Below are 16817 nucleotides of genomic sequence, written 5' to 3' on the forward strand. Positions count from 1 at the left end.
AAGCATTGACTGTCTCGTCTGAAACATTGAATTTACAGAAATTGTTTACGTAATCCTGTTACGTGACATTTAAATTAAATTGTCGTCCTTCGCCTTCCACAGCGTATATCGCGCAATCGCCACGCAGAGCTGTCCTTCCTTACATTCACATTCTTCTCTGCAACAGGCTAATGTCAAGATTTTTTAGGTAACTTTGAAACGACACTTTTCGCAAGGTTTAAGAATACTGGTTCCTTCAGCACACTCAGTTACTTCAACACAAAGTATCCATAAAAGAAATCATTTATTAGCATTTCATACTGTAACTCTGTAAATAGTGAGATGAGCAGCGCTGCAAGAGTGCGTAGCTGCGTTCACGGTCTGTCAATTGGCTTATGGAGCCAAAGTAGGGACGAAAGCCGCTTCCGAGCCTTGGCACTGAAAAACAAAATACAGTTGTTAAATATTACATTAAAGTTTTGGAAAATAACGGAGGTGCCTCCGTTCAGTGTTATACGTAAAATATAGGTGCTTTATATTTTGATGAAATCGTGTTTTTAAGGGTAGAAATTGATTTTAAAAAAATGGTTTCTTTTCTTATACTGTTTCTACGGATAAAAATTGAATATATTTGTATTGAATATATTTGTAAAAAAAACTATGCTCAAAACATCAAGAATCTTTAAAAAAATTGCAATAAACGATTTATATTTGCCGCATTTGTATAGCAGAACTCAAACTGTAACGATTATTTGGCGAAAACTGCTGAAGCTTTTCATTTTGTTTTCATGCAGGTGGAAACATAGAAGTTACTTATGTTCCGTGATAACATCAGTAAAATCAACTTACGTCTCTAAAGTCGTATTTTTCCACATACTCGCCTCCTGCTCCTAGCGTGTTTACATTTTTTGTACGTCAGTTCGTTGCTTATACCAAAAGGTGAAGGCACCGCAAGTTTTACCAACAATATAGGATTGATCATACACCGTGGAACTGTATTGTTAGACAGACTATTCCGTTGCAAGACTTCTGTGGAAATAGCTTTACGTCATAAACCTGAATCCCTGCGACAGAGTTCGACTACAACCACTCTGATACGGAGTGATCTCCCTTTAAACGATTTACAGGTTATAGTCTATCAATTCAGTTTCTACTTTATTTTATATAAACAATGAAATCTTGAGACCTCATTTTCATTAGAATCGTTTTCAAGTTATTTGTCTAATGTCGCTGTTCACTTTAATGAAAATGACCATTCTCTTGGAAATTTTTCATTTATGCCGGTTGACGTTATTCGTGATGATATGAAGAGCTTGTGCAAAGAAACTTTCTGGATACACAAACTTAAAAAAAATGATTAACATATCAAATTTCGTGATTTGTCGTTGAATAAAATCTTTATTTGGAGTTCAGATGCAGAGGAATTATATTAGACATTGTCGGTTTATGTGAAGTCTGACTGTGAACATCGAATACGGACTGTCTAGGGAGCGTTTCAAAACACATTTATTCATTTGTTGGTTTGTTTTGGTAAGCGCCGTTTTTTACAGTATTTCTGTTATGTAACGGCAGGCAGTTGGCCTAACCAGTGTTCCTGGATTGTTTACCGGTACAAGTTAACCTGTTCTCAGCAAGTAACTGTTGCTGTTTTTTTTTTCATGGAAAATGTTATGCCTAAAATGTACCAAGCAAACTATTTTTAAGTTGCTTTAACACAGTGACAAATCGCACCCATTAACTGTGCATACTGAAATTAGACTGATCGGAGACCATGTTATTACAGTTTGGTGATCATCTGAAGTTCACTTTAAGCTAGTGTTGAAATTTTTAAACTCTCACTTTTTATAAATGTGTATCCATAGTTGATGAAACTGGTAGAAGCCGTGCATTTCATTTTCATGTGCTTAAAGTGCGCAATCCTAAACAAATTATCCTCTTTTTTACATTATTTTCTCGATAGTCTCTTATACATGAAAGTGCTCTTCCATATATAATCATGCTTGAGAGATATTTCATAAACGATTTTTCTCTCTTGCTGAGAAAATAAAACGGGGAAAGTAATGTTAACTTCCCAACAATGAAACATATACTGTAAGGGCGTAGCAAGCGGTGAGAAGGGAGGGGTGCGACGGGTGCGATCGCACTCCTTTTTCGGCAAAGCTTCCATTTTTCATTATATCAAAATATCCTTGGATGTCCATTCTTTTTTATTCGGCTCGCTACGCTCGCCAACTTGCCTATATTTACTATTATTGACGCTGTAACCTTTATATAAAGTTGATGATGATTCTTTATATTATAGAATATGATTTTTAGAAAGGTCAGAGCATTACTTTTATGCGAAACTGATTAATATGTATAACTATTTACCTTTTCACAATAGCTGAATGAAATGTATATAAATGACAGTTTACATTTACATTAAGTTTCTAAAAAACGATGTAAAATAAATAATGTAAACTTTGTAACTGAATACTGAATGAAATTTTTAACGGTGTTATGTGAACTTTAGTTCATATATCAGTGAAAAATTGTTTAGCGGCAGGACCCATACCTAGGTTTGCTACTCATTTTATTCAAAAATTATTTTAAGAGAAATAACTCCGCAAACAATATTTCGAGCGGACGTGCCAATGATATGCTCAACAAGGCTTTATACCAAGCACTTCCTACTATCATTGAAAGCTGGACTAGAATTTTGAAATGAAGCGTTGACAAAAATTTCTAGCAGGGCTTTTTCCCCTATAAATCTACGTCCAGTAAAAGGAGGTAATCCCAAAGCAAAGAAAGTATTTTTTCCACAATTCTGAATTTAGTATACCCAAATTAGTGTTCTGCTCAACCTGGGGCTAGAGGGCGTGGACGGTAGCATGCATTTCCACTACCGTCCATGAACAGGCTCAATCAAACCGAGCCTGCAACATTTTCGTTTTTGTCGTGTTGAGCGACCTGTGAAGTTTCCACTTTTCTCTATTTTACCTTTCTGAAATGCAGTCCATTAATATTTTAAACAAAAATATCTTTACATAGATTTTGTTTATTTGCAAATTTTCTCAAATAAAACAATTTTCAAGAGGATTTTCCTAATTCCACTGGTGTTGATGACGTTCCCAAAATGATGAAAAAGGACCTGTCTACATAATTTTTATCTCTAATAATGAATTAATATTAATTCGTTAAATCATTCAACGTACAATCCATAACTGATGAATAATATAGACCTGCAACTATCATTCCTAAGACGTTTCAGTCAAATCATACAAACAGTATAATAGGAGTAGTCCGAACATTTTTTTTCCAGTAAAATGAATAATGGACATAAGTCCGAGAAAATATTTAGAGCAGTATGTACCAACGATATGCACATCTTATTTCAATAAATCCCTTAGGCTTCAATGAAATTTGGAGATGAATTACAGAAAAAATCTCTTCATAGACTTTATGTATGATAATCAAATGGCCATTACTGTAACACAATGATAGCTCGCAGGTCAGTTTTCAGTTAATTCATCATTGTGTGTATTTTATCTATTATTGATTTTGGTAGATAATCCTGATAATTCTTACAAATGATACGAATTCTGTTTACATGCGTAGGTCATTGTTGGTATTTACTACTCAAGCAAATTTCGTAACATCGGAGTGTTTTATCCATTACGTTTTGGCCTAAATGACTTTGTTTACTATTATTACCGATCAGATATTGCGAAATTCTCAAATGAAATTGATTTGGTCAGCCTTAATTACTTTATTTTTGTTTTCGATGGAATTTTCATTAATTGGCCAGAAATGTTAATTACTTTGTTTACCTGTTCAGCATATTGTTGTTGTTTACAATTTATACAAAATGAATCACCGTTGAATGTTTTATCTATTAGATTTGACCCTAATTATTTTGTTTGTTTCAGTAACAGTCATTTATTTACGAAAATACACATTGGTGATTGATTCCACATCTGTTGTTTACTATTATATGAGTACATAATGGACGTTTTGATTGACATGTTTTGAAATTGCTTTGAATATTTTGAAATACTTGTAAACATGTTATTGCGTTGTAGTTCGTAAAAACAGGTATAAATACTCAGAGAATTAAGAGAAGATATGAGAATAGGGAGAGGAGGACTGAGTCAAGAAAAGAGAGGACTGAGTTAAGAATCAGGAAGTTAGAAATGTTTTACAAAAATGGGATCGGATAATTGGCAGTTCGGATCGGTTCAGATCAGCTCGGTTAAGTTCGATTTTTTGGGCTCGGGTTTAAGAGCGGGTTAAAAATAACTGTGGAAGTTTTAGAATTGACTATTATGTTATAGAACTTTTGGACTTAAGAATAAAAAATTAATTAAAAGTTTGACGCGGGAAAATACTATTTAAAAAGCTGATGTATTTATACCTGAATTGACTGTTAGTATAGTTGACGTCTGTATAACCTTGTAAATAAAACCGAGTGTGAAAAAACTGCTGACTTTCTCAATCTATGCAACCAGTGGTGGTGTTACATTACTCAGTACAAGATCATTTAAATATGAACCTCGTGATACATGCTCAGCTAGAATTTGTACGGATCATTCCTATGAAATTTGTTTCAAATCCTGCTAATTATAAAGCAGTTTGGACAAATTTCATTCAAAAACTACTTTTAAGGGACCCTTACTCCACAAAAAACCGAGGATACGCACAACAAGGCTTCATAATATCATTTCTGTGAAGTTTAAATCCTAGCAGAGGATTTTGAGAATCTAGCTCAGGCTATATGAAGACGGACAGACGGACTTACATATGACGAAGGCAGAAACGAAATGTATCAAATGAAATGGGAAACACAGTGTATGGAACTTTTGTAGAATTATTATCTTTTTTTTAAAGAAATCTTATTCTAAGTACATGTACATTTTGGAGAGCTCTTGATAAAACACTTTACTCATGCTTGGTTAAAGCAACTCTTCTAATGTCTTATGAGAACATTCCTTTACTAACATTCATTTATATTGTCCCAAATTTAATTACTTCCTATACAAACATAGAACATAACCAAGACTCAGTTCCATTCAGTCTGTTTATATAATACTTGAAGACGTTCTGTCATGAACAATGTCAGCTAATGTAAGTTACTAACAGTGAATGAAATATTAGTATGCCTTGAGAAGACCCCGAGTATTTACAGCACATTCACAGTTCATTGTCCACATCAACTTAAGCCGACAATATCTATTACGAGGGCATATAGCCCTTTATTATTGAAACTAAGTCATGTTAAAGAAAAGTTCATCTATGGAAATGTAACATCAAAATTGAAGCCCAGTGTCAGAAAGAAAAAAGTGCGAAATATACATCACTAGTTTTTAAAAGAACATACGTTATTGGACAGTTAATAGTAACATAAAAAATGAACACTAGACACACAAAAGTTCGTAAATGAAACTCAACAAAGAAGAAGGAATAAAGACAGCATGGTGGTGATCGATTCATTGCCAGTCAACCAAATGCCCTAAATTCACATGAAGCATGTTCTGTGTGAATGTCAAGTGTTGCTCATTTCAGGGTCAAGTGTGAAGAAGGCTCACACACAACGCACATCCAGCTCGCCAGTCATGCAGACTCAAGATATTTTTGCGGACCTTATCAGGTGGGTGCAACCTACATTATAGTAGACTTACACGGACTTGGAAATCGGACAATGCCCTTTTACATTAAGTATATGACTTGCATGTATTCATATAATCTCCTACTTTTGGAAAACCAGATTTTGTAAAATGACATAACAGGGTAACGTTTGATTCTGGAGCACCAGTCAAAGCTGGAATTGTCCTTATAACATTCACTTACTTTTATCAACTACGCACGATACGATATCAAAGTTTAAAATTAATTTACCCTTAGTTATATTTACTTATTATGTCATCTCCTCGTAGAACGAAGAACAAACACGTGTATAGATATCAAATTGCAATGACGCTTTACGTACATGGCATCTAACGTCAAACCGTTGAGTTGTACGTCCAAAAATTGGAAGGACAGTTTGTCTTCAACACAATATTGTGAAAAACTGAAAACGTAAAATTCCCTTTTTTATTTGACATTTCATTTTCAGATTGATCACTTGTGCTGAAATTCAGACTTTTAATGGGCCTGTAGTCTTTTAAGGATGTCATTTTAGCGTATACTTGCCGATTTTATGTCAAAATTGTATATCAGAAGGAACATGGTTTACTCTATCAAATGATAAATGTCCGTTGTAATGTGGTGCGATACCACTTACAAACACGCTAGTCCTAATATAAATTAAATAAAGTTTCAAAATGTAAAAAGTTTCGCTGATTTTAAATCATAATCAAGCATTTTAGAGGAATCAAAACGGCAGTATTTCGGCATTTTGGCGCCCTTAGTTGTGACGTTCGTGACGCCATCATTGGTAACGTATTGTTGCCAAGACGACGGAAAAATAAAAATAGGAACCATAGCGCTATAGATGGACCAAGTTTCATCAAAATCGGAAGGAATGTCATATTTGACGAATAAGGTATCGATCCACCTTAAAGCAGACATTTCTAAAACAAAGAAAAAACATTATTTAATTTTTGAACTAATGTTATTTATTTTCGTTAATTCTTCAGTTAATTTTGACAAGAAAGAAAATTAGTTTTGTATATTGACTTTAACTTGACGAATCACGGACCTGTCAGTTTTAGATATTTGTATATTTGGATATAGACTTTAACGATATTACAATGAATGATATATATGTTTAACGTAATGTTATTTTCAGAAATCTATTCCCTGACAATTTGATTACTGCAGCGTTTCACCAGGTTTGTAAATGTGCATCATTAAAATAATGGTGTTTTTCTTTCTTTCTAAGATACAAAATGACAGTACAGTTGAAGATGAGATCTACAGTTGTAATTAAACTTTAAAAAATGAATGAATTAAGCGGCAAAATTCGCTACATACCTGACAGCATTTTCGTCTTTGCACATTTGGTCATATGCCCTACTTCCGCCGTCACCGTGACCCTTTCGGCTTCAAGCTGAAAAACAAACAGATAGTTGCATTGCCATAAAAACATCATTCATTCATTCATTCATTTTACTCACTGTTGTACACAATTGTCATGTACAGATGAAATTTTGTTTTTTGCAGTTATATAATTTTTTGTTTTGTTGGATGTTTTCAAGCCGTTAGTATTTTTGACTTAGCTTTTTCCAGATGTTTAACTTATATCATAACATAGTTCAAGGTAAAAATATTGGCATCGTAGTCAGTAGGCAGTATATTTTGGCATTTTCTTTCGCAAACGTTTTAATGTCGACTTCGTGCTTACCACGTGATATCCACGCAACAAGGTCATAACGCCTGGTTTGTTGACCTCAGAATGCGATCTTGTTAATAGTCATAGTGAAGATTGTGCTGGGAAGAAGCCAGTCAGATGCTGCATGTCTTAGACTGGTCTCAAAACTCTAATGTATAAACTTGGAGATTAACATAACGTCGGCCGGCGTCGAAATCCCCGTATGTTCAATTTATTAACTTTTCAGGAGAGACAAAAATAAAACAACACTTTTTCAGGACAAACATTTAAATATCCAAACTACTTCTACATCTTAATTAGGTTGAAATAGCATTATTTATTACACTTTTCGTGACACACCAGGTTTACCGAGCATATAGGCATAATTAATATACGTAATTTTTGTACGTGATGTTCGACTGTTTTTAATTAAAACTTAAAAAAAAAATGTCCTTATAGGTTTTCGCAGAACTTGCATGTATTAAACTGTAGTGAGAATTAGCTTATTTCTGTTAAATCATTGTTTCCGACTTTGATGTCATTTTATTTTCTTATGATTAGTGATCAGATGTGTCAGAAACTTAAAAAAATATTCGACGTTTTAGAAGTACAAAAGTGGTTCAATGAAATTATATGAATTTGTTCTTTGACATTTTTTTCAGCTCTATACGGGGTATTCGACGGCGGCCGACGATAGCGATTTTATACTCCTATATTTCCAAGACTGATGCTTAAGTTTTTCTAGTGTTTTTGTAGATATCATTCAGTACATTTATTTATTAAGAAATGAACGAAATCAGATGTTAAGATAAAACCATTTAACTATTTTCAGACCATCACAGTGTATGAAGAAGTGAATATATTTGATGAGGTAAGTGGCAGCAACGTTACGTCGATTGTCAAGAATCTAGGTAGAACCAACGGCACAAATGTCCTAGGTAAGTCTGTTCCAAAGTTTCTGATTATAAAAGTCGCAGACAATTTTTCAACAGCATATATTACTACACTATTGCGGTCTTTACATTTTTGATGTTCACAATCATGGTATGAAAGTAAACTATTTAGTTCTACTTCGAGACTTTAGTTACTGGAAACACAAAGTAAAACTGGCAGTAATTTTGCTGACAGGTTTTTAGTATGACCGTTTGTGCAAGAATTCTACACTCTACATCGTGTTAGTACAATCCTATACATACTCAGTTTCTCCTGGTCTGCATACATGTACGAATTCCATGTACACGGGATTTACACGTGCAGCATTTCTTTATCGGATTGTAGTGGAAAATTACCTCGTGTTTCATTCACTAATTTTGTACGCTTTCTGACAGCAAGTAGAGTCTACGTCATGTTAATAATCTCTTCCTTTTGTACTACTTACAAAGGTAGACATAGTTCGGCCATAACAAACATTGTTTCCTGTTTGGATATCCATTTGTTTTCCTTATTTTTAGTAAAAAAAAAAGCTGTAGTGAAAACTAAAACAACTGGTTTTATTGACGATCAATATCTGCAAATATCATAATAATGTCATGAAGTGAAAGTAATCTTACCTTTATATGTATATGCAATATTGCCTTTAACTTGAAGGAAAATCCATTTCGTAATTAGTTTTAACAATATATTTTTTTGTCAATAGTTATTCTCAATTATGCAAAAGCAAGAAACAGATGTCACTATCAAATGGTGTCTTCTTTAATTATTGACAATGGCTAGATATAAACAAACATTTGTATGAAGGTTCCAGGGTAACAAAGTATGGTCAGTGATTATTGCATACTTAACACCTGTTACAGGGCTTATTATCTGTTGTACTCTGTTTGGTGTCGGCACAGCATCAGTAGGGCATCACGGGAAATATTTCCTCAACTTCTTTCAGTCGGCGTCGGAAGTAATCCTGCGTGTTTTACAATGGCTTATCTGGTAAGAGCAGTTATCGTGGTGTTGATGACGATGATGTTGTTGTTGTTGTTGTTGTTGTTGTTGTTGTAGATGATGATAATGATTTAATAGTTAAAACTGACTTCGACATCATCAGGATCATCACCATCATTATGTTCATCAGCTGCAGCAACATCATCATTACAGTGATTATCTGCAGTATTATTATGAAACACATGTTGTTGTTGTTGTGTTTAGGAAGTAATCGCTGTCACTGGAAACAAAACCAGATTCTCGAAAACTGATGAAGTAATATATTTGAAACTTATTTTCACATTTAAACTTTAATTTTTCTTCTCTACCATACATTATGTCCATATTGATACAAAGCATGGCAGACTGTCTGCAATGGTTCACTGTTGTGTGAATGCCAACAAATACCAACACTCCAGCTTATATATTGCAGTTTTGTATACGAGTTATAGTTTCCCCCAATTATAGACGCTCCTATTAATATCGCACACTACAGCTTGCTGCCTATAACGTCTTGAACGTTGACCCAGAGATCTGGAACTGAATTCAGACTCGTATTTTTTATATTCTTAAGATTGAGCGTAGTTTATAAATATTTTCATTTCGGCTTTCCTATCCCTGTTCTTATTTCATGTATTAATTAACTTTTCCAGGTTTACTCCTGTAGGAGTAGCGAGTCTGATAGCCACTGTCCTGGCAGAAACCGTGGATTTGGAGGGGACATTTGCACGACTGGGGATGTTTATACTAGCGGCCATGTTGGGCCTCATTACTTTCATGTTTTGTGTCATTCCGCTGGTCTACTTTATAATTATACGACGAAATCCTTTCAACTTTTTCGTCAATCTCATACGACCTTTTATGATAACATTCGCCACTGCTAGCTCGTAAGTTTTTGTGGTTATTTACAAACTTTTAATTTTATATTCGAAAGGCATTCCACCTGAAATCTCAAAATGAACTAAGTAACTAAATCTGCGTTTGCATTTACAGCTTTCAATCAAGTTTTATGAGCACGTGCTCAGCTCAGATAAATTAGCACTTGATGAGATATTTTACTTTTACATGTTAAATATATGCACAATGAAAATGAACGTTTTTTATGGTTAAATCCTTAAAATTGCATTCTGTCCAGTGCCTTTTACAGTAAAGAACTAGTTTCATAATATATTGTCTTTTGAAGACTGACTGCAACAGTCGGTCAGTGCTTATCAGTCCTCTACTGGTGAAACAAGGGAACTTGTGGTTATAAAAATGCAAGATATTTTTCATGCTACATAGATGGACGGCAGCACAGCCAGTACGCGCATCATTTTCTTGTGCTGCTCTATCAACAAATATATATGCTATGGCAACAAATAGCCCGAAATGTTACTAAAAGATAGAAATACGGAGAAAAGGGGCGTTCTTTTATTTTGTTGTTATGGCAAAATAATAGGTTGCTATGGCAACAGATATTCTAAATATATGACAAGAAAGTGGGGAAGTTGGATGCTGCGATAACTTTGAATTTACAAGTTATTTTGTCTTAAACTTGCTATATGGATACATTTTAACTTGGAGAATACATACATCCTTTCTTCTTGTTGCTGTGTCAAAAAAATATGGTTGCTATAGCAACATGTAGGCATGCCATGAATATACTACCACTTTAGATTTCATACAGTTTGCCGGGTTGTAGTGATAAATATAGCCAGTCTATTCCTCTGATCCGTGACATTCCGTGCAAAGCATGATTGCAAATTATCTAAATACATGTTAACTGCTGACTAGTGTACAAAATTAACCAACTACAGTTAATGCGGTCTCAATCAAATTGAATTTGCAATATTCACTATTAGCCTTGTCATCAGTGCTTCCGAGGAATCCACTTTTCAGATTTTGATAATATATTTTGTTAGTATTACGTTAATTAGTATATATCTTTTTCAAGAATTTTACAAAAGCAGTTGATAATTTTAGGTTTTATTTATCAAAAACATTCTTACATTTTTATGCCCCCGAAGGGAGGCATATAGTTTTTGAACCGTCTGTCCATCTGTCGGTCTGTCAGTCTGTCCGCAATTTTCGTGTCCGGTCCATAATTATCTTTGTCATCGATGGATGGATTTTCAAATAACTTGGCATGAATGTGTACCACAGTAAGACGACGTGTCGCGCGCAAGACCCAGGTCCGTAGCTCAAAGGTCAAGGTCACACTTAGACGTTAAAGGTCATTTTTCATGATAGTGCATTCGTGTCCGGTCCATATCTTTGTCATCCATGGATGGATTTTCAAATAACTTGGCATGAATGTGTACCACAGTAAGACGACGTGTCGCGCGCAAGACCCAGGTCCGTAGCTCAAAGGTCAAGGTCACACTTAGACGTTAAAGGTCATTTTTTATGATAGTGCATTCGTGTCCGGTCCATATCTTTGTCATCCATGGATGGATTTTCAAATTACTTGGCATGAATATGTGACACAGTAAGACGACGTGTCACGCGCAAGACCCAGGTCCGTAGCTCAAAGGTCAAGGTCACACTTAGACGTTAAAGGTCATATTTCATGATAGTGCATTGATGGGCGTGTCCGGTCCATATCTTTGTCATTCATGCATGGATTTTAAAATTATTGGGCATGAATGTGTACCACAGTAAGACGACGTGTCGCGCGCAAGACCCAGGTCCGTAGGTCAAATGTCCTAAACTCTAACATCGGCCATAACTATTCATTCAAAGTGCCATCGGGGGCATGTGTCATCCTATGGAGACAGCTCTTGTTTAACGATGTTTCAGCAAATAACTTCTTATTTACACTGCAGTATGATTTTTTTTTTATTTTTATGCCTCGAAGATGGGCATATTAACTTCACATTGTCCGTCCGTCCGACTGTAATTTTGTAAATTCTTGTCCGGGCTGTAACTCGATCTGCTATCCATGAAGGAATTTTGAAATAGTTTGGCATAAACATTAACCTTAAGGTATAGGTCCATGTTTCGGAGAAAAAAGTTCGAAAATCAACAAATCATAGAAAGAAAGCATTGTTTTACATGAAAATTTAACAGCGTATAAACACGGTGAGGATGCGTACACCGGATATTGCCATTTAATGATAAGGTATTTTCCGAAAACGTGTTTATTTTTCGTCAACAAGGTAAGTAAAACACCTATTTACTATTGTATTATACTTCTATAGAAGAAAAGATCATTGGTTTTAATAACTAGATACTGTGTATATGCTTTCACAAGCATAAAATTAGTCAATCTTATGAGGAAATGCTAAAATTTGTGATAAAATGGCATCTTTATCATCTGATAAATGCAGGTAGGGGACACATTTCATCCGCTATCGTCACTTATTGTCTTGTGATAAAAATTCTGAATCGTATGATTTATTTAGTTACATACAAAGAAAATATGTGCAAAATTTCAGCTTTGTAAATGTTCAAATGACGGAGAAATCGACGATAAATGAGCGTCGATGGTGTACTGTGTACTGCAAATATATGTACTGAGTATTGACTTGTATCAAATTTTACTGTACTGTGTTTACATTATCGCTGAGTTTTATAGAATTAATCTTACAAAATGTACATTATCATTTCCTTTCTAAAGTACAAAACAGTATTTTCTTCAGCCCTGAAAATACGTGATGTTTTACATTGATATTTATAGCGTTTACTCTGTTGCAATTCATGTAATAAGCTCTAAACGTAACTCTCAGTCACCATAGTGCAGCAGCGGGTGTTTTGTTACGTTTAGCAATTCTTCCATTGAGCATTGATTTTAAGTTGATTTTACACGAATTATCTCAAAAACAGTTAAAGGTATTTCTTTATAATTTTGCATTGGGATGCCACTAAGACTTACTCTCAATATCTAGCAGAAAGTCCGGTCCTACTAATAAATACTATATTGTGATTTTTTTCCTTGCAGATCCAACTTGTTTATGTGTGTTTATGGCTGGCTCGACGAACGAATTTAAGGCCATTGTATGTCATTTTGTTGAACTCCACCCAAAATGACGAGAATATTATAGTACGCTAACGACCAAAACAGCAAAAAAGTAAATTACAAGATTGCACCAGACATATGCAGAGAAAAAAAGCAGAAAAAACTGTTGATTCAGAAAATATCAACATACTTGTTTCAAAAAAAAAAAAACCCGCTTACAAAAGGGACCAATTTGCAACAGAAAGAAACCTTTGATTTGTACAAATGGTGAGTAGCCTGTTCATTGACGGCAGTGGAAATGTATGCTACCTACCTCGCCATCTAGCAGAACTCAACATTTACACAATGCTACCAGTACAAAAATATAATCTAGAGACACATACACGGCGGTGTACATGGAACTTTCAATGTTACACAGAGTGCAATTCCATAGACAGGGTTTTCAGGGAGTATTGTTATACAGTCTATGAAGAATGTGACAAAATAGATGGATGAATAAATAGCCTTTAATCAGTTTAGTTGCCAAGAAATGTTTTCTTCGATTTTATAGTTTCCTATATTTCTTGACGTTGCAAAATGTTTTCATCGACAACTTGGTTAATACGAGGTATAGTGAAGACTACAAGTTGTTTTGAAGAGCAGGCTTATAACTCTTCCACTGATTTTACAATTATACAACTTCTTGCATAACAGAGACCGCATTTTTGACGCTAAATTAAGAGAAAAGAGAAAAGCAAGACAGACGAATACTTATTGACATTAAAAGAAGCAGCCAGTTACTGCATAAATGTGATGAGTGTACATTACTTCCACATAAGATTGGGCATTGATACTGAAATAGGTTCCGTTGTGACAGATTTATTTTAACACCAAGTAATATTGTAAAAGTAATGTTTTACTTTGATAAAGTAAAAAAAGTCATGTACATTGAAATATTTATTAAACAAACTTGAAACGTAAACACAAATTCATAAAATAGCAAAGATAATAATCAGATGGTAGAAGAACTCTATAAGATTTGTTTTTCGTTCTAATCCTTTCCACCAACTGTTCTTGTAACGTTAGTATATAAATATAGTTATGTATATTGTTGGGAATAAAAATATATGTTTAAACCAAAGATCATAAACACTTGACATTCAACAGTTTGAATACATGAAAAAAATCGAAATCATCTTCAAGTGAGTTCCCGATCGTTTTTATAGTTCGAAGTTGACCTTGACAATAAATATACAATTTTGGTCAACAGGGAAGTTGGTCACATAAAAGTGATAACGAATTGTTTGCATAGAAATGACATATATCTTGCAAATAAAGTGTGCAAAATACTTTCAAGAATAACACATGGCACTGTTTCTCCTACTTTTAACACAAATTGCTCAGTGCATATGACACCCATTTTGTTTCGTATGAAGCAAGTGGTAAGCTAATTACCTTTCAGAACAATGCATTTAAACCAATATAAATAGCTTTGACTATATTATTTAAGAAAATTTCAAGTGAAACTAGTTCGATGGTTTTACGTTAAATGTGTCTAGGGTTATTGAGGAGGAACAACTTTAAAAGTTCAAAGCCCCTACCATATTGACCTTTGAACTATTGACACCATAATCGATAAAGGTCGTCTATTGACCAAGGTTTATGTCTCTTTGTAGTATGAAAGCGAAAGGATAACATATTTTCATGTTTGCTCTTCTTATAAGGTGAGACCTTTTCCACACTTGTCATCATATCCTGTGTTCCATTACTATAAAACTTAAATTCACGGCTGAACTTGTGGCTGGGTCTTTACTCGACAGTGGCTAATCTTTAGACAGTTTCTCGGAGTGATATTGGCATATCGCTGTAATTGTAAGTTGTAATAACAGTGTTCAAACTGGTGCTTGTTATTTTCGCTGTGAAGTCTAATTTCATCTGCAAACAGAAAAAGACATTCCATCATTGAGGCCAATAGAATTACATGCCTCGTCTATCTTATGACCATAAATGCTGAAAACATGCACGTTTTTCAATATCAATACTCAGTACACCAAACTGCAATACACAGTACAAATATTACTTTGAAAACTCAATACACAGTACACCATCGACGCTCATTTATCATCGATTTCTCCGTAATTTGAACATTTACAAAGCTGAAATTTTGCACATTTTTTCTTTATATGTGACTAAATAAATCGTACGGTTCAGATTTTCCCCACAATGCAAACATGTTATGGTATCGGGACAAATGTTTTTACGGCATACATTTATCAAATGATAAACTTGTCATTTTATCAAAAAGTTTAGCATTTCTACTTAAGATTGACCCATTTTACGCTTGTGAAAGCTTATACATAGTATCTAGTTATGAAAAGTAATGATCTTTTCTTATGTAGTAGTATAATACAATAGTAAATCGGGATTTTACTTACCTTGTTGACGAAAAATAATCACGTTTTCGGAAAATTCCTTATCACTTGGTGGCAATATCCGGTGTGCGCATCCTCACCGTGATAAAACATTTATATTATTCTACAAAACCATTGTCAATTTACTCATATATATACAGTATTGAATTCCGGAAAGGGACTGCATGAAGGGGCCAAACTTCTGGACAGTCCAGCGCCTTTAAAAACTCACCATTTTTTTTTAAAAGCTGTTACAGGTCTTCGTTTTGATGCATTTGCAACATCGTGCGAGTGTTTAAACTTTACATAACTGGGTAAAACATCGTTTTGACAATTGTTTACATTTATTTCTTTACAAAAGCCATTCTTATTCAAGCGCGTAGTGAAAATCTGGCAAACATACACACTTCAAATTGCTAATCTATGTCGTTTCAATACGAAGTCTATATAATCCAACAGAGATTGCTGCATATACAATCATTGCTTACTTCATATTCTGTTTTTAAAAAAGTGGAATGGCGAACTCAATGGGACATGCAAAATGTGATCGTTAAAAATATATAATACATGTTCCTTACCAGTAGGACAATTTTTGTATAGGTTTGAAATTTATTTCATTATCCTTTTATTTGATTACTTATTTTGTAATAATCCTGAACATGTGAAATATTACAATCTTACAATTTTAAAGAGGCGAACTTGTATAATAAAATTTTAACACAATGTCAAAAAAAAAAAAAAAAAAAAATGAAACAAATTTTGGCCTTCAAGTCTAAAAGGGATTTCGAATATGATATTTTTGTAATAGTACAGACATAATTTTCGCACATAATAATTATTAAGTTATTTTCAGACGTCACATAATATTTGCTATGTCTAATAATTGTACTTAAATGTATACAATTATCAGTTAGTCCATGGTCACATTGTTGTAGAAAATAAAATCCTATAGAAATCAAATAATTACGCCCGATTAAATCTTACGCTATTGCCCCACAAGTCATAGGATACTACTCACACTGGATAACCGGCTATCCTGACGCCCGCTGGAAATGTAACTCAGCTGGAAATGTAACGCAGCTGTAAATAGGTAGGTAAAGTTTTTCATTTATTTCTATTAAAACGAAGCCAATTCTTGCAAATCAACTTGACAGTTTTATCAAGGAATGACCATTGCTTACATTTACAATTTCTGGGCCAAAAACGATCGTTATGTTTTGAGATATTCGCTAACAATTTCTTCACTTTGAAAAATCGAGCAAAATTCCAAAGTTTTGCGCAAATTGTTTTGTTTATGAACAACCTGTGAAAA

The 16817-nt window shown here is 34.1% G+C and overlaps 1 protein-coding gene across 1 annotated transcript in view; it reads left to right on the top strand.

Moving 5' to 3' along the window:
- The window catches only part of LOC123536672 (excitatory amino acid transporter 3-like), a 50243-nt gene that overhangs the window by 19200 nt on the left and 14226 nt on the right, over positions 1 to 16817 (top strand). Inside the window, exons 4-8 of the mRNA XM_045320017.2 lie at positions 5521 to 5605; positions 6746 to 6788; positions 8100 to 8205; positions 9061 to 9187; positions 9832 to 10065. Of these exons, the coding sequence (XP_045175952.2) occupies positions 5521 to 5605; positions 6746 to 6788; positions 8100 to 8205; positions 9061 to 9187; positions 9832 to 10065 (595 nt within the window). The remainder of the gene's footprint in view (positions 1 to 5520; positions 5606 to 6745; positions 6789 to 8099; positions 8206 to 9060; positions 9188 to 9831; positions 10066 to 16817) is intronic.

This window comes from Mercenaria mercenaria, chromosome 17 (genome assembly GCF_021730395.1).
Source record: "Mercenaria mercenaria strain notata chromosome 17, MADL_Memer_1, whole genome shotgun sequence".
NCBI classification, from domain to species: Eukaryota; Metazoa; Mollusca; class Bivalvia; order Venerida; family Veneridae; genus Mercenaria; species Mercenaria mercenaria.